Source organism: Manacus candei, unplaced genomic scaffold (genome assembly GCF_025592945.1).
Source record: "Manacus candei isolate 608988 ecotype Guabito, Panama unplaced genomic scaffold, ASM2559294v1 h1tg000005l, whole genome shotgun sequence".
Classification (NCBI taxonomy): Eukaryota; Metazoa; Chordata; class Aves; order Passeriformes; family Pipridae; genus Manacus; species Manacus candei.
The window spans coordinates 6,474,068-6,491,595 of NW_026138053.1; the positions used below are offsets into that span (position 1 = coordinate 6,474,068).

The following is a 17,528-nucleotide window of genomic DNA, read 5'->3' on the forward strand; positions in this document are numbered from 1 at the left end:
TGCAGGGCACCTGGGCTGCTGCGAGTGTGTAGAAAACCATCTTGGTGAGAAATATCTTATTTGCTGTCCCAAAAGAGAATGCTTTAAAGGAAATGTTATTTTCTGAAATAATGAGAGTTAATTGCATCTGGGTGTGCAGAGTTACCTGCAAGATATGAAAGGGGTTGTGCTGTCCTGTCCCTACTCTGAGAATGAAGAATTACAGATTTTATACAAGCAGCTGAGCAGGAAATGCTCAGTGGGGTTAAAGTTCCAAGGCAACAATCTTCTTCCAGAGGGAATCTCCATCACCATAATTGGATCAATCTTCTGGTGCAGTGTGGTGCTGCTTCTTCCATCTCCCAACGGCTCCAACCACCAGTGGGCAAGCACTGCCTTGAGCTGGGCCACCAGTTCCATCCCAGCCTGGCCCAGCCTTCGCAGAGGTATCCAGGTGTCCCACCTCACCTGCACCCAGGGCTAGGGTTCTGTTGAATCCATATCCAGCCTAAAACTGAGGTTGCTGAGGCAGGAGCTTTTGCTCTGTTTCAGAGCTTGGTTATTCTCATTTACCAAAAAAAGTGACGCCTTATTTCCTATTGAATTTGCCTAATTACTTCTCTGCTGGCTTTCCAGTGGCAACACTTGTGCTGCCAGTGCCTGCCAGAAGCTTTGATCAAACTCTTGTAGGTCGATTACCAAGATTCACTTATAAGAGTTGTACATCAAATACAAATAGAACATCTCCCCCAAACCCAGTAGTCATTATTGTGGTGACATGGTAATTTGCATTTTATTTCCTTGTTTAAAAAAAAAAGAAAAAGTTTTTGTGATAAGCCCTGTTAAAGGTACTTCAAAGGCAGCAGAGCCAGGGAGCAGCTGTGTGGGTTGGAGTGGCTCTGGAGAAGTTTGCTGAGGCTCTCCCAGCATGGTGTCCGTGCCCGCAGCTCTGGGAAAAATACGGATATTTTCCGACAAGTTTAACTGAGTGCCTCTCACTGGGGTGGTGGGAGGAGAAGAGAGGGTGACGAGTGGCCTGGGGAGGGGACCCAGGACCTCATTCCAGGGGCTGCTCCCTGGGGAGAGATGAAGGAAGCCGGCAGGACCCTGCTCCGCAGAGCTGTTGGCAGCGCTCCGGTGCCTCCCGCCACGCTCCCTGGCTCTGCAGCCAGCCAGACACATTCCCTCCTGCATCCAGAGCCAGCGTTCAGAGCGCCGGCCATTTTCCAGGGAAGAGCAGATCTGCCAAGCGCTACCTTAAGAAAAGTTATGCATGACCATATTTAAGGAAGCGGGAGGGGGTGTGCGCTGGCCCCGTCCCAGGGCTCCGCGCCAGCCCGGCCTCGACGCCCGCGCCCGGTGCCGGCCGAGCGCGCAGGTGTCCGGACGCTTCTCCTCCGAGCCAGCCATCGCCTCGACACCTCCCGCAAATGCTTAGCTTCTTCTGGCTGAGGTGAGGGCTGTGGGGAGCCGGGGACAAGGGGGGGGAACCCCACAGCTGAGTGAGCGTGAGCCAGTGTCTGGCGCTGCTGCAGAGTTCCACTCCCGGCAGTGGAGCGGTGGCTTGTCCTGGCTTGCATCGGTGCTGGGCAGCTCTGCCAGGGGGAAGGTGTGGAGTGAAAGCCCTTTGTGCCCCTCTGGTCGCCCGGGTGATGCTTTGTTGCCTGTGGGGTTCGCAATGAGGTGTCCTGGTGCTCCACTGCGGTCGGCACTGGCGACTTGTCAACAGGGACGTGGCACCCTCCGGCTGCAACAGGGACAGCGGGGGAGAGTTGGCTTGAATCAGCTTTTTTTTTCGCTTAAAAGCAGGGACAGATATTTGGGAAGCATGGTCACAGGGCTGTGGGGAATGGTGGTGCCAGGATGGTAGAGGGGTGTACTGGGGCTGGTTGGGGCAGTGTGGGTGGCTGGGTGGCACAATGTTGCACTGGTCTTCACCCCCATGGTCTCAACTGAGGTGGTCTTGGCCATGGTAACTACCATGGTGGAGGCCACCACGGTAGAGACTACTGCACCACCTGGGTAGTTTTCGTCCCAGGGGTCTCAACCATGGTGACCACCACGGTGGAGACCACCACAGTGGAGACCTCCAGGGTGTAAACCATCTCGGTCTCCACTATGGTGGTTTCCAGCTTGGTGAGCTTGACTGTGGAGGTCTTAACCCCGGTTGTATTGATGTTATGGCAATCTCCACCCTGGGAGTGCCGTGGGTGGCAGGGCAAAGGTGCGTGGGCTGGGTGATGCTGTTGGATGTGCCCATGCATGTGAATTTTGGCCCTCTCGGGGTTTGCAGTTGTGCCAGGGTGACACGTGGCTCTGCTCTCCCCCTGGGCCAGAGCCAGACCTTTGTCCCCTGGGACACTCCCTGAGGGACTTCACCCCTGTGCTGGCAAACCAGCACCAGCCTTCCTGGGAGCCTCACGGGAGCTGCAGAGAGCATCTGGGCAGGGGTATGGATGGGGCTGCGGGCATGGCCGGGGCTGGGGATGCTTCACTCAGTGATGGAGAGGGATGTGAGGGGACTGGAGAGGTCCCTGCTGCGCTCACCCTGAATTAAACTTTCCCATGGGTGATGGTTGTAAAGCCCTGACCCCTCGTAAGAGGAGTCATTCTGCATCTTCCCATTGCCTTTAACCCTTGGTTTGTACTTTCCTGGCCTCATGCCTGGCTTTGCTCTGTGAACTCTAGGGAAACATGATGTATGGTGCCAAAAATACCACTTGCAAGGTGCCCTGGCCTTTCTCCTGGGCTGGCTGCCCTCCTGGGGTCCCACTGAGACCAACTGCAGGGAACCGCTGTGTTTCCTCACTTATGTTTCCTCAACTGTGCTGTGACCCAGCAATTCAGTCCATTTTGTCCCACTGGGTCTCATCCCGGGGACCCAACACCATCCTGATGGGCATGGGGTGATGGAGTTGAGCTGTACTGGGTGTTTCTGTTGCCACTTACCAGTGGGGGTCCCACGGGAAGGGACATCTCCCCTTGCACAAAACCTGCCTGTCTCATCCCTGGGCGCACCAGGGCTTTGCCCCTGCTGGCACTGGGACTGTCAGGCCGGGGCTCGGGGGATGGAGAGCCCTCACTGCCCTGTGGAGATGGCAGAATTTCCCAAAGTAGGTCAGGTTAATTTTTTAACACGTGCAGATTTGCTTGTTACCATGGATATTGCTCAATTATACACCAATAATCCCCCATGAGAACTTCATTGTTGCCGCTTTCCTCCTCCCCATCTTCCCCCTTTTTTTTTCTTCAAATATTTCCGGGGAGGGGTAAGGTTGAGGGGCTGGGGTGGGAGTAGGAGGCAGAGCCAGGCCAGGAAAAATGGGGATTAGGTGTTTGGCAGGCAGCAGCAGGATGATGGGAGAGCTCTGAGGGCAGGCAGGGGTGGCTTGAGGTGTGAGGCTGCCCCACTCTGCCCAAACCCCCCACAGCCCAGCACCGGTGACCCCAGTTTCACTCTTGTCCATTCCTCTCATCCACTGCTTGGGGGTGGCTAAAGCAAACCCCCTGCTTCCACTGGGCTCAAGGATTTGAGGTACAATCACTCTTCTGCATCCTTGCCTGGCATCATCCCAGGGGCTGTGGAACCCAACAGGGTTTACAATGAAGACTTTCAAGCTGGTGGTCCCCATATGATTCCCAAAAAGGCTGGCACCCAGTTCAGCAGCAGAGACCTTCTCTAGAGCTTGTGGGTGTTTTGCTGCTGTGGGACACAGGGAATAGGAGAGCTGTGGGATCCCTCTCCCCTGGTATTTGCAGATTCCTCGGAATGTCTCCCCCACTGTGCCCTCCCTGGTTTGCTCTGTGGGCTCCTTATGCCTTTGGCAGCGCAGAGACCGAGCATGGCAGGAAGCAAGAAAAATATTATACTGGAAGAGATTTTTTCCTAATGCAAACTTTTTTTTTTTTTTTTGGATAGAAGTGGGTCACTCAAGGGGTGACAGAGTAAGAGCATCATCGCCTGGGTACTGCATCCCGTTGCCATGGTGACCTGAGGGCTGCATCAGTCAACAGCTTTAAAAATGTGACAGTTGAGTGAGGCTGAAAATTTTAATGAGGACAGACACTTGCTCGCTTAGTTTCGATAACAAATACTCCATAAATACTCACTGACTGGATGGTTCCATGTCTCTGGAGCGTGGCTGGGGTGCTCCCCTTCCCCAGGGTGGGAGTGTGGGCCGGGGCTGCCTGGGAAATAGCAGGGGGATGATGCAAAGCAGACAGCTCTGTTTTCTTCCCCCTCCTGCTAACGCAACCCAGGGGACAAGCTGACACAATTGCCGAGCCAGGAGCAGGTTTGGGTTTCCAAGGAATGTCCCTCAGGCGCTGTCTGCTGTGGCTATGGGGTGTAACAGGACCGCCCCTAGCCACTGCTTGTGCCTGCAATTAGGGAGCAAACCCATTTTGCTAAACAGGACAGTAACCCTTGCACTGGGCTCTTGCAAGGGTGGGTGAGCCATAATGAAGCTCCCAGGCCTCCATAACAAGGCTGGAGAGGTCACGGGGCTGGGAAAACAAAACACGGTGCCACTGGGGCAAGGGTGGGAGGCTGTGAGAGGCTCAGTGGTGCCATTTACATCTGTAGGTGACCTGAGAACCCTTGTTTTGTACCAATGCTGTGTGATGCCCCAACCTCAGCCCCTGCAAAGGGCTGAGGGTGCAGGAGGCAAACCTGCAGCTTCCACTTTTTTAACCCTGTGCTAAAGTCAGTCAATCCCACACCTTGGGAAAGGAGCTGCTGCCTCCAGCAGCCTGGTTGTACCTGCGTGGGAGAGGGATATGTGCTGGGAAGCTGAAGGCATGCCAAGGGCCCGGCGGTGTTGTGTTTAAAAGCAAACTGTAAATATAAAGCCCCTTCCACTTGTGTTTTGCTGCAGCTCCCACTCTGCCTTTCCTTGCAATGCCACCACGATGTCCAACTGGGACCCAGTCACCATGCATGTGGCCTGGGAGCCTGAGGGCACCCAAGGACACACAGTGCCCTTGTGGAATGCCAGGGCTTCAGAGACAGAGGGGCTGGAGCACAGCACAGTGGTGTTGCTGGCATTGTGTGCTTCCCATTTGCTGCCCCTGGTACCACCCGTGAACAGCCTCAGCCCTGCCCACTGCCAAAAATATGCTCCCGGCTGTCTTGTGACTGCGGCGGTGTCACCACTCTGGCCAGGGGAGCTTCAAGGCACAGTCCTCTCTCATGTGTAGCAACACGGGGGAGCACTGACACAGCATCACTGACGGAGGGATGGGCCATGACCCTGTGCCCTGGGCTCGGTCCAGCACCCTAAAATAGCTGGACTCTTTCATCGCAGCCAGTGAGCACGGGTCCTGACCCCCAAGGAATGGCAGGCACCAGCCCCGGTTCTGCCCTTCTCTGTTTCGGCTCGGGCAGCTCCCTAATAGGTGCTGGTGAGGGGTAAGTGGTGCGGCGAGGGACGTCAGCTTGGGATGTGGGGACAGGGTGTGACAACCCGACACACACACTGTCTTGTCCCTGCTGGAAAACAGCCACTCCCGATCTGCCAGTCCTGCTGTAACCAGAGCCACTCTTCTGCTTTCCAGGTGTCTCTTAAAAATGGTCAAGGGGAATATTGTAGTCCCTGAAGAGATCTTGAACTTCTGTTGCAATGGCCTCCAGGTACCCCCCATGCCGTGCAACTAACCCCAGGGCTCCCCAGTTGTGCCAGTGGCTACTAACCAAGGCAAATGCCATCCTGTGCCAGGAGCTGCTCCCAGACCTGCACCGGCCCCAGTTGCATCTGCTCCCCATCAGCATCCCTGCCCGTGCGCTAGCTACCTCAGGGTCAGAGCTTTTCCCATGGGTAGCAGCTTTTCCCCTGAAATTCAGGAATGTCAAACGCCAGGAAAATGACCATTGGGATCTCCAGCCAGGCTGTCTGCTCGCTCTGCAGCAGGCGGCTTTGGAGCTCTTTGCATTGCTGGCTCGAACCCCAGAGCCTGCTGGCTTCCTGAAATAGCTCTGTGGTACTCGTGTAGGCTCCTCTGCACGCTGGGAAGCAGCTTGGGAGGTTCACAGAGGGGTTTGGAGCCCACTGGAGGGGCTCTGGTGGCCGAGGCTCCATCTCACTGTGGGATGGGGGGCCCTTTACCGTAGGCTTGGCTTGATGCACTCGCCACCGTCTCCGCTGAGGCGAGGCTTGTGCTGTTCCTGGGATGTCGTGTATCAGTAGCTATGGAAACAGAGGTTTGACCCGCTGGAGAAAAATGCTATTCTGAGAGGCGGTGAGCTCAGGGTAGTCGGGAAAGCTTCATTTTCAGCATAAACCGGTCTTTGAAAGAATCCAGGCAAAGCAAAGGGCAGAGAAGCTGCTGCAGTGGGACTCTTGCAACAAGTGCTGTGAGCAGGAGCCGCAGTGGGAGCAGAAAGCGGAAGGAAGGGCTGTGACGAAGCCCAGACAACTCTTCGTGTCTCCTTAATTACTCACTGGGCTGAGTTCACCCCTTGTGTAACACGACTCACTTGACATCTCATCAGCTATTTTCCTTGCCAGCACCGCCACAGTAGCTGCTTCTCTCTCCCATCCTGCCTCACACCGGGGTGCCAGGGGAGCTGCTCTGTGCCCAGCAAATGGCCAAGCCAACAGGGAACATATTTTACTGCCCTGGATGCTTCTCCTCTGCTGCTTGTACCACACAGCTTTCAGTGTTTTCTTTGGCAAAGGGGGGTGTTGGTGGAAGGTGTGGAACACTGCTACATACCCAACCTCAGGAGAGTGAACCCAGTCTTTGCTGCAGCACCCTAAAAATAAAGCTGTTAGGGGAGAAAAATTTCTTCACAGAGAACTGATTGACTTTGGGAGGGGTTTTGCATAGGTTTTGGGAGGAAGCAGTGGGGTTTGGTGATAAATGGCCTGGAAACCATGGAGCTTTTTTTAGAGGGATTTTTTTCCTTTTGGCTGTGGGAACTATGTATTTGGCAAGGACTGGGTGGATTTTGGTGGTGTCCAGGGATATGCAGGGCTGGGGTTCTTCTGGGTCAGTGAGGGGAGTGGGCATCATGGTCACTGCTGTCTTGGGGGTTTGGTTAAAATGGAGCTCTTGTCCCACCAGGGCTCAACCTCTCCACCACGTTCCCAGGAGCCAGGGGAGCGGGAGGAGGCACCAGGGGCCATGGCGAGCCCCTTGCCTGCCCGCAACCCCACGGAGGTGCAGATGAGCCAGCTGGTGCTGCCCTGCCACACCAATCACCGCAATGAGCTCAGCACTGGCCAGCTGCTCAAGTGGATCGACACGGCCGCCTGCCTCTCCGGTAAGCCATCCTCTCCCTCTGGAGTCATCGTCCTGCTGGGCTGGGAGGGAATGACCAGGCAGTGTCCCCAGGAGCCAGCTTATCAGCAGCATGCCTGGCAGTCCAGCACTGTCCCTCAGAGTGATGCCAGCTGGGGACCCCACATCATGCCATTTTGCTGAGTAATTAGAGAGCAAACAAGAAGGGGAGGAGACGTGCACTGCAGCATGCATGCTGGCTTAGGAATGGATCAAAATCCACACCAGCTTCTTTCAAAATGCTGCCCTTTTCCTTGCCTGGTATGCAGGGCATGGTGAGACCAGGCCAGTGACATCCCCAGCATCCTAGCAGCAGCCAGAAGGGAATGAGCTCCTCTACTCAGCGGGAAGTGATGGAGCTCACCAGCTTGGCTGCCCCACCAAGCACAGGGAGGTTATGACAGGAAACAGGTTCAATTCTGCAGTTTGATGAGGTTCCCACAGCAGTTTTGCAGTTTGAGGTTCCTGGAGTCCCAACAGAAAGTGAGACCGGCAGAGCAGCTTTAAAATATTTGCTGTGTGTGGGGAGATGGTATCGGCTGCTGGAGCATCCCCACAGCTGCAAACACATGAAGGGAAGGCAAACAGAAGGACAACGTGCCTCCCAGTTATACTCGCAGCACACCCTCCAAACCTTTAAACATCTGCAAATCCATGCTGCTGTGGGAGGAGAAACCCCAAATCCCACTCTTGTCCCCCAGAAATGCAGCAGTGGACATGAGCAGGGAAGGGGTGCTGGCTGGGGTGTCACCAGTGTAACCAACCATGGGGCAAAGGAGCACACTTGCCCCTCAAACCCTCGACGTGTCGCTGCAGGTTGCTGATGCAGTTTGTTTTTCCCTTCCAGCCGAGAGACACGCTGGCTGCCCGTGCGTCACAGCTTCTATGGATGATATCTATTTTGAGCATACCATTAGGTAAATACTTGGTGCTCCAACAGGGCATGCGCAAGGAAACGGAGGGTTTTTTCCCATCTGCTGGGTGCAATGTGGACAGTGGGGCTGGAGCTGGAACAGGCAGCAGCATGCTTGGGAGAGGAGGAGATGTGGTAGCAGTGCCAGGCTCACAGGCCAGCCAGGGATTGAGGCTCCATCTCCACCGCAGGGCTGAGGACTGACTGTCTGCTCTGATTTATCCTCTGTCTGGGTGCCTGGAGAGCTCCTGCTGGGTTGGCTTCCCGGTATTTCCCCCAACGCCAGCTCCTCCCTGGCTTTGTTTAAGAAGCAACTCTGATTTAGTGCTCTGGAAAACTCAAATCTTGCAAATCGTGCCTCTCTAATGGCCATGTGGGTGGCTGGGGCGTGGTGGGGCTCCCCCACCCACCGGGTGCTGGGGGAGGTGGGACCTCCCTGCACATCACTTTGTGAGATGCATCAGGCTGGGTTTTGCTTGGCCAAACTCCCCTCCCAGGCTTGTCCTGGCAGCCTCTGGGTGCTGTCCCTGCACCCTGACATAGGCAGCCCCAGGGCTGCCGTGTGGCAGGGGACAACATTTCTCTACATCCCTGCCATGCAGTATAGGATCCGTGCAGTATAGGATCCCTTGCAGTACAGGATCCACACTGTCCAACCATTCCCTGCTGTGCAGGTCTGCCTGCTGGTGCAGGGACCAATGTGGGCACCCAGGGCTGGCACTGGGGTCCCCAGCTGTCAACTGATTTATTTCACCCTGGGAAGTCCGACTCACTCTTGGGTTTCACCGTCATTCCCAGGAAATGCTGAACTCCCACTTTTGCCCTCTCATATTGGATGCTGGTGGGTTGGTGGAGATGAGCTGCGCATTGCCCTGGCCTCAGCTCCATGACAAATCCACAGTGTGGGGGCGTGGTGCAGCCCTGATGCCACCTCCCACTGGCAGAAGTGGCACCACTGGGGTTGATACCCTGCCACATGGCTCCAGCTCCCAGGGCAGCTTTGCCTGGGAAGCTTTTCCCCATGGGTTTCGGGAGCAGGATGACAGACGCAAGCCCTGCTCCGCAGCATTACATCAAGCCCTGAAAAGCATTTGTCTCTCCTCAGGGAAGAGTTGGGCACTACTCCAAGGGGTCAGGGAATTTGTGCTGCTCCTGGCTCAGATCCCATTTGCTGTGGTCCAGCTTAAGGCTCCAAGCAAGGGGCCTGGCAGGGATTTCCCGCAGAGCTGTTGGAGGGCGGAGGAGCTTTATGTGGTGTTTGTTGTTGGCTCTCCTCCTCATCCAGCTGTTTGTGCTTTCTGCTTCCCTCCTGCTGTGGGGGAGAGGCAGGGAGGAGCTGTAGATGCTTGGGGGCACGGAGGAGACCCCAAAACATCACTGGCTTAAAACTCATCAGCTGTGCAGCAGATCGTCCCCGTCCCTCTGCCCTGCCGTGTGGAAGTGCGACCTCCCGGGGTTATTGCACGAACCTTTGAGCCAGGCTTTGTGTGGCTTTTATGGCACTGGCTTGTACTGTTTGATAAGGGGAGAGAAGATAAAGTATTTTTCGGGCTATGTATCAACATCTGGGGCTGCCAACATGCCTTCCTGGCCCCCTGCCCTTGCATGCCCCTCACCTCAAATCCATCCGGAGCATCCGTGTGGCCGCTTCCATCGCCTCTAACCCTCTCCCCCCATCTTGCTTTCTCTTTTTGCACCAGCCAGCTGTATCTAAGCCCTGCTGGGCAGCGGGACGGGAGGAGCGGTGTCTGGTACGGATGTTTGCAGCCCTAGAGCAGCCAGCCTAACGCAGCTCTGCCGTGAGTTGGGAGCATTAACCCCACTGACGTGGCATGGCATGGCATGGTGAATGGAGGCTGCTCATGTAACCTTGCTAATGTTTTGGCTTGTCATTGGGCCCAGAGTCTGTGCTGGGGGATGGCTGGAGGCACCATCCCAGCCTCAGGCTGCCCCTGCTCCAGCCAGAGCCAACGTGCAGTGTATGGAGTAGCAGAGATCATTTGAAACCAGAAGTCATGCTGGGGGGGGTAAGGGGAAAGTTACAGCGCTGAAGCACATGCTGACTCTTCCTTGCTTCTGGTTTTGAGCCCTCTATGGAGCAAACCTGCAGTGATGGTGGCAGCATTTATTTTTCCAGGGTTTCCTAGCATTGGCCTCTTTTAGGGAATGAGGAATATTCCTGATTTAATAATGCATTTGATAAGACTGTTTGCTGTGGGTCTCACTAATAAGCTTCATTTGCTCATTTTGTGAGTACCAGTTTGGAGTAGGTTAGGCTGCAGAGCCAAAGTTGTCTGTGTGTTTGCTCTGAAGCCTGCTGAGGGCACAGAGGAGAGCTCCTGGACTCTGCAAGCTGCAGTTTGCTGCCAGCAGATGTTAAATTTAAGACATGGTGCAAAATGCCCCTGGCTGGATCCTGCCTCCTGCAATCTCCCAGTATCCCAAGGTTTCCATTGCTCTAGGGGAGGCCCTGGAGAGGAGGAGGGACAGGAGCAGTCAAGGTACCTGCAGCTTTGGGGCTGTGGCTGAGGGCCCATGGGGAGGCCCCACAGCTGCTCCTGTTGTGCAGGACAGTGGATGCAAGGCTGGAGGAGCCGTTTGCTCTGGCAGGAGTGTGCATGTCTATATGGGCAGTGGGTGCCAAGCAAGTCTTTGGCATCTCCTCTGCTCAAGCACCCCAGATCTGGGGACCTACTTGCACACAGCTGCTCAGGGTGACATCTCACCCAGCTGGGCTGGACAGGTGTGGGATCTCATGTCTCAAAGGTGGCTGTCCCTATGTCTTGCTGGCCATCCAGCATGTCCCACAGTCCCAGGAAGCCTTACCACAGTGGACAGTGGGCTGTAATGCTGTGGCACCTCAGTGGGAGCTGCTCGGTGGCCGTTTTCCCCCAGTAACCCCATGCACTTTCTCCTGTTCCTGTTTTTCAGTGTCGGGCAAGTTGTCAACATCAAAGCCAAAGTGAACCGAGCCTTTAACTCCAGCATGGAGGTTGGTGTGTGCCCTTCACCTTCACCTCCTGCCCCTGTCCCCCCTTGCTGTGCACCCACCCCCACCAGCCACACAGCCAAATGCCAAATCCCCAAATCCTCCTGCAGTTCCCAGCTTTGATCCCATATGTGTATCCTCTCTGGCTGGCTCTGTCCAGGGGTGCTTGGTGGGATGTGGGTCCCTGGGGAGCAGAGCAGGCTCTCAGGGGTGCTGTGCCCTCTCCCAGGTGGGCATCCAAGTGAGCTATGAAGATCTGTGCAGCGGGAAGCACTGCAGTATCTGCAAGGCGTACGCCACCTTCGTGGCACAGAGCCCCTCTGGCAGCAAGGTGAGCATGGTGTCTTGGGGGGCTCGGTTGTCATCTGCACAGAGGCAGTAAGGAAATGGCCTCTCTGGGGCTGAGCTGGGACCAGCTTTCCATCAGGACACTTTCTGCACACAGTAGGGTTGATGATCCCTTGTCCCGTGCTTGTGGGATGCAGCGTGGGGGCTCTGCCCACTTACAGTGGGACACACGGTGCTGTAGGAGCCTGAAGGAGCCCTGCCTCCTCCAGCACCAGGACTGCACTGCCCCATCCCCTTTGCAGGTGAGGCTGCAGCCACTGACCCCACAGACGGAGGAGGAGAAGATCGAGTACAGCATCGCCGCTGAGCGCCGCCGCATGCGGCTGGCGCACAAGGACACCCTCAAGGACCTCCTCACCCGCAGCCCCCCTGACACCGGTACCGTGTCTCACAGCCTGGGTTTCCATCCCCAAAATAGCCCTGATGCCCACTGGTGACAATCACCTTCCTCAGCAGGATGCTGATGGGGAACAGTGATGATCACCACGTGGAGGTTTGGGAAGGCCCTGGTCATGGCAGAGTGGGGATCAGCCCCACTATCCCAGACAGTGTGTGAGGTTGATGCAGTGGGAGGGCAGCTGTGAGGAGAGGGGGAAAGGGCTGATGGGATGCTGGTAGTGGGGATCCCACTGGCCATCCAACACGCTGAACCTTGTTCTCTCGATGTGGCAGAGCTGGAGACACGGGATGGCAATGGGGCAGTGCCGGCGGAGAAGACGCGTGTGGAGAGTGTGGAGCTGGTGCTGCCTCCACACGCCAACCATCAGGGCAACACCTTCGGTGGGCAGATCATGGCCTGGATGGAGAATGTGGCCACTATTGCAGCCAGGTGACCCAAGAGAGATTCAGTGTAGGGGATAGTGTGTCTGGAGGGGACACATAGCCAGGGCAGAGTCTGGCTGGGTGTGACCACAGTTGGGTTGTAGGGACCTTCCAAAGGGATAGTCCCCGGCACGTCACCCTTGGGCGATGCCATACAGGGAGTCCCACAGATGTGTAGAGCTGGGGGACCCCAGGGAAGGGTTGGCTCATTGTCCTTTCTCATGGCTGGCTTTGACAGTTGAAATCCAGGGGTGACATTTTTTGGGGTCCTCTTGGTTCTGACAGGGTTGGGGAGGGTGTGCCATGGGGCCATGGCTGGGGAGTAACACCTGACCCTGCAGCCGGCTGTGCCATGCCCACCCCACACTGAGGGCCATCGAGATGTTTCACTTTCGGGGACCTTCGCAAGTTGGGGACCGCCTGGTGCTCAAAGCCATCGTCAACAATGCCTTCAAAAACAGGTGGGTGCTGGCAGCAGGAGGTCCCCATCCCACCTGGGGGGGTCCCCATCCCACCCTCCTGACGGCTCTCCGCACCCTCACCCCTTCTTCTCCGGCAGCATGGAGGTGGGGGTCAGCGCCGAGGCGTACGGCCGGGAGATGTCCGTCAGCCCGCGGCACATCAACAGCGCCTTCATGACCTTCGAGGTGCTGGACCAGGAGGGCCGGCCCCGCGTGCTGCCCATGGTGGCTCCCGAGCCAGGGGTAAGGATGGGCAGGGATGGCTTCTCTGGAATTCCCTGGACCCCTGGGAATCCCACTCAGCCCTGAGGGGCTCTCAGATTCGCAGCAAAACAAATGCAGTTTTACGATGATGGAAATGAAATTACTCAATCGCAAGTGAATTAAATGGATTGCTCGGTATAACTAATAAAATAAACCACTTACCTGTGCGAGGATGGAGATGTATTAGCCATGCAAGGCTTAACAGAGCATTGCCTGCAAATTCCAGTTCATTTTTTCTATAATTTAGGGGAAGGAATGCAAACCTCTGAGGTTGTTTTTACTTTTCAAAGCATCTTAATCAATAATTTGCTCAGATCCAAATATTTAAGGAAATCTGTCACGTGAGCATAGCAACAAAGCAAACTCAATCTCAGCTTCCCCTGGGCTGATCCTTGCCCACCTGCCTGATTTTTTGGATGCCTTAAAACTAGGATCTCCCTAGGATGATCCCTAGGAAGATCATCTCATGGCCAGAGTCAGGCTCCCTGAAACCTCATATCTGCCTGCTTTAAAACACTGCACTAGCACTTTCTTCAAAACAGGCTGACTTCTTTGGGGTTTTATTCCCCCAGGAGAGGACATCGGCAGGTGTAAGGGGACATGATTTGTGTTTCAGGGGCTGTTTGCAGCTTTGCAGCCACAATAAGGGTTTTCCCTAATGTGCCAGTGCCCATCATTGATCACACCGTGGTGGCAGTGCCCAAATAGCTCACAATTAATCACTAACCAGCACTGCAGTGTAGCTGGGGTGACAGCCAGTGAGTGCAGGGGCTTTACCTTCCAGCCCTTCCTGCTGCGTATTTTTCCCACTCCCAAAAAGACAAATGATTGAGTTTTTTCCTCCTTTTCCTATTAACCTAATTGGCTTTTCCCATTTATCAGGATGGAGAAAGGAGGTACAGAGAAGCCAGTGCTAGGAAAAAAATTCGGCTGGACCGGTGAGCAGAAAAGCAAGTGGGATGTGGGCATGGAGGAGGGAGGAGAGAGGGGCTCGGCACTTGGGTGCAGGGACAGTCCGGGGGTTCTTTGTGTCCCCTCATAAGGGAAACTGTTCCTTTCCTGCAGAAAATACGTCGTCTCCTGCAAACAGACCGAGGTACCACTCTCTGTGCCCTGGGATCAAAGCAACAAGGTAGGATGCTTCCCTGCAGGAGCCTCTGCCTCCTGCCCAACCTCCTGCCCCTGCTCTTGCCCCTGACATGCTGCCCCTGCCCCAGGTTTATCTGAGCTACAACAACGTCTCTGCGCTGAAGACACTCGTAGCCAAAACAAACTGGGCACTCGCCAGAGAAAAGGAAAAGGTACTAAACCCTGCCCCTTCCCCCTGAGCTGCCCCTCGCCCCCAAAGCATGGGCAACCTGGGGGCTTAGTGATGGGAAACACATCCCAACTGTGCCCCGTGCTCCCCAAGGTGAGGATGTACACGCTGGAGGAGGATAAATTCCTGTCCTTCCGCATCGAGATGTCTGTCTGCATCATGGCCAGACAAGCCTTCTCCCTGCTCTCCAACCTGCGGCGCCGGCATGAGTGGGACAGTCACTATGCGTGAGTGCTGCAGGGCTCCTGGGCACCCAGCCCTTCCCAAAAATCACACCCCTAAATTTAGGGCTTGTGGTTGAGCATCCGTTTGGGCTTTCCTGGGAGCAAGTGTGTTGCCCTGGAGCCATGATTGCTCCTAGAGACCCTCCACTGCATGTCTCCATCCTGACTCTATCTGGGCTAATGGCTGCAGAAAACATTTATTTTGGGTCCCCCCAAATATTTTGGATCTGGTGGTGGGCTGTAAATGTGTAAGCCCCCAGATTTGGGGGGCACAGTGGGGTTTCTGTGACCGGTTGCCTCCCCTTGCAGGAGTGCTGAGCTCGTCCAGAAGGTAGATGACGATGACATGATCTACCACGTGGTGAGCCGGATGCACAGACAGGAGAGCAAGCTGCAGGACTTTGTCATCCTGGCATCCCGGCGGAAACCCTGCAGCAAGGGGTAACTGTCCCTAGCCCGACTCCCTGTTTCCTGCCAGCTGGGCTGTGCCAGCTCACCTGGCCTCTCTCCTTCCCAGGGACCCCTATGTGGTGGCCTTTCGATCGGTGACACTGCCCACCCACCCCCCCCGAGCTGAATACACCCGTGGGGAGACACTCTGCTCTGGTTTCTGCATTTGGCCGGAGTCAGAGGAGATGAGCAAGGTGGGATGCTGTGACCATGCTGTGGGGCCATGCTGCCCACACCCTGTTGGGGAGGCTCCTTCTTTCACACGTGCCCCTACTGACCATCTCCTGTGCCTCGCAGGTGGCTTACTACAACCAGGCTATGCCAGGGTACCTCAACTATGTCACCACCAACGTGGCAGGACTGTCCTCTGACATCTGTGCCACCTTTGAAGCCTGCGAGAAGTTCCTGCTGAAGAACAAAGAGGACCTGATCTCACGGCTGCGGGACTTCTAGAGCCACAGCACCCTGCTGACAGACGGACACAGATGAAGGGGCACCTCCATGGTGGAAGGGGATGTGGATGGTGGCACCCAGACCCTCCTCCCTGGGGCTTGGGGTGGAGCATTACTGTACCACCTCATCCCTTTGCACTGACGTGTCATATCTTTTCTTCTTTCTTTTTTTTTTTAAATTTTATTTAGAAATTTTATAAGCTGATGTACAGGACTTGGTTTTCTTGTTTACTTAACGCTACTTGAATCTTTATATGATCCAAAATCTCACTAAACCAGATTTTTTTTTTTTTTAATGGTTCTTTGTGGGGGATTACTGGTTCCCTTTGAGGTAGTAAAGGAAGAGAGGGGGCAGTGATATGGAGAGAGTGCTCTACCCCTCCCCAGGGCAGGGGTGGCTGGCAGTGCATCCTGCTCTCCCAAGTGCTGCTTCTCTTCCCAGGCAAGGCTGACAAACAGCCCATGCTCCTGCCAGGCTGAAATCCTACCCCATGGGGCTGTGGAAGGAATAGCAATAAAAGTGCATTGAAAGGAAAAATATCCGTATGTGCTCTGGGTGAGTGTCTGCTGTGGGGATTTGCTGTTTCGCTGCCTGGATGGCAAGAATGGAGCAGGGATTGTCCACCCACAGCACGCCCCAGGCAGGTGCCATTTCCCTGGGCGAGGAGAGGGACGGTGCCCCAACAGCTGCTGCCTGGGGCTCAGGTGGATGAGGGGGATCCTTTGAGGCAGGACTTCATGCTGTAGGAATGGGGTGTCAGCCGGTGCTCCATGAGAGTGGCTTTTGGGTACTGCCCGGAGGCATTGCTACCATGCCTGGGGCAGACCTGTGGAGCTGCCCCTTTATCCCTGTCTGCTGGGTGCACCAACACCTTGAGATGTAACCCCCAAACTGCCTCAGGGGCACTGAAAAAGCAAAAAATCAGACAAAGCCAAACTTTGTTTCCCCAAGTCTGAGATGCTCTGAGAAAGCCACTGGAATGCAGCAGGGATGTGGAAGTGCTACTCGTCAGTCACATCTGCCCTCAGCCACAGCCCTGTGGAGAGCCCCTTCCCAGGCCTTCCTGGGTCACACAGCCAGAGGTTTTCTGATGGAACTGATGTTCTGAAGGGCTTGCTGCCTGCTGGGAGGGGGGCAAGCCCCAGGAGCCCTTGGGCATGTAGAACTTTGCTTCCAGAGCCCCATGAACTTAAACCCAAGGATGGGTTTTGCAGAGCTTAACCATGAGCAAGTGATGATGATGCTGCGCTCAGGGTAAGATGAGGCCATGGGGTACCAAAAACATGCACAGGGTCTTTTCCAGGCATCCCTGGGTGTTTTTTCCTTTCTGCAGCATCCAGTCCTTAAAAAGGCACTTTGCCACCCAAATTCCCCACCTAGTTTATAAGCAGGAGCTCCTGCCCCTCTCTTGTGGCCACTGGCCAGTGGCTCCTAACCCTGGGCTGGCTGTGGCCATAAACCCCTAATCTCTCTCGTATTTCCCATCATAAACATCTCAGCTCAAGGCCTGGCATGGCTCTGCCCCAACCTCCACAAGATAAAGCCATCTCAGGCTGATCATAGTACAAAACATTCAATTTTTATAGAGCCCTCTTATCTCCCAAAACTCAGAGCAATCCTGCCTTTTTATCACCAGGACCTGAGACATCCTTTCTACTTACCGTTAGGAATTGCTGCTGCTTGATTAAGCGGAGGGGATGATGCATTTGCCTGAACATTAAACTTTAGCTGACCTCTCCTTCTCCTTAAGTATTGTGCTTTTTACCTCTGCGAGGCCATGGTCAGCCCTGGCTCTGGCCTGGCTGGGTCCCTGGGGATGCAGGGTGATAGAGCAGGAGCGACCTGGGGGTGTGACAGAGCACTACAATGGTGTGAAATGTCTCATGGTTTTTGTACATTTGGAAAAAAATTGCAGTCCTGCAGCACTTGCTGGCCCTCAGGCATAGGGGAGCATGGACAGCAGGACTGTGTGGCTTGGAGCATCCCTGGAGCACCCAGCTCCACTGCCTAATCCCACAGCCAGTTC

General features: G+C 55.2%; 1 protein-coding gene across 2 annotated transcripts; it reads left to right on the forward strand.

Annotated features, from left to right (window-relative positions):
• Positions 1 to 1,266: 1,266 nt before the first annotated feature.
• On the forward strand, positions 1,267 to 16,041 carry ACOT11 (acyl-CoA thioesterase 11). Of its 2 annotated transcripts, none has more exons than XM_051801172.1 (17): positions 1,267 to 1,432; positions 7,045 to 7,243; positions 8,108 to 8,177; positions 9,874 to 9,924; positions 11,105 to 11,165; positions 11,392 to 11,493; positions 11,753 to 11,888; positions 12,183 to 12,339; positions 12,674 to 12,793; positions 12,892 to 13,036; positions 13,940 to 13,995; positions 14,123 to 14,189; positions 14,275 to 14,358; positions 14,469 to 14,602; positions 14,909 to 15,040; positions 15,117 to 15,243; positions 15,347 to 16,041. In XM_051801172.1, the coding sequence occupies exons 2-17, from the start codon at positions 7,105 to 7,107 to the stop codon at positions 15,500 to 15,502; spliced, it is 1,737 nt and encodes a 578-aa protein (XP_051657132.1). In that variant the 5' UTR covers positions 1,267 to 1,432; positions 7,045 to 7,104; the 3' UTR covers positions 15,503 to 16,041. The 2 variants fall into 2 exon arrangements, with proteins under 2 accessions (XP_051657132.1, XP_051657127.1); XM_051801167.1 differs by lacking the exon at positions 9,874 to 9,924 and adding an exon at positions 5,536 to 5,611 and having other exon boundaries at positions 1,283 to 1,432.
• The last annotated feature ends 1,487 nt before the right edge of the window (positions 16,042 to 17,528 follow it).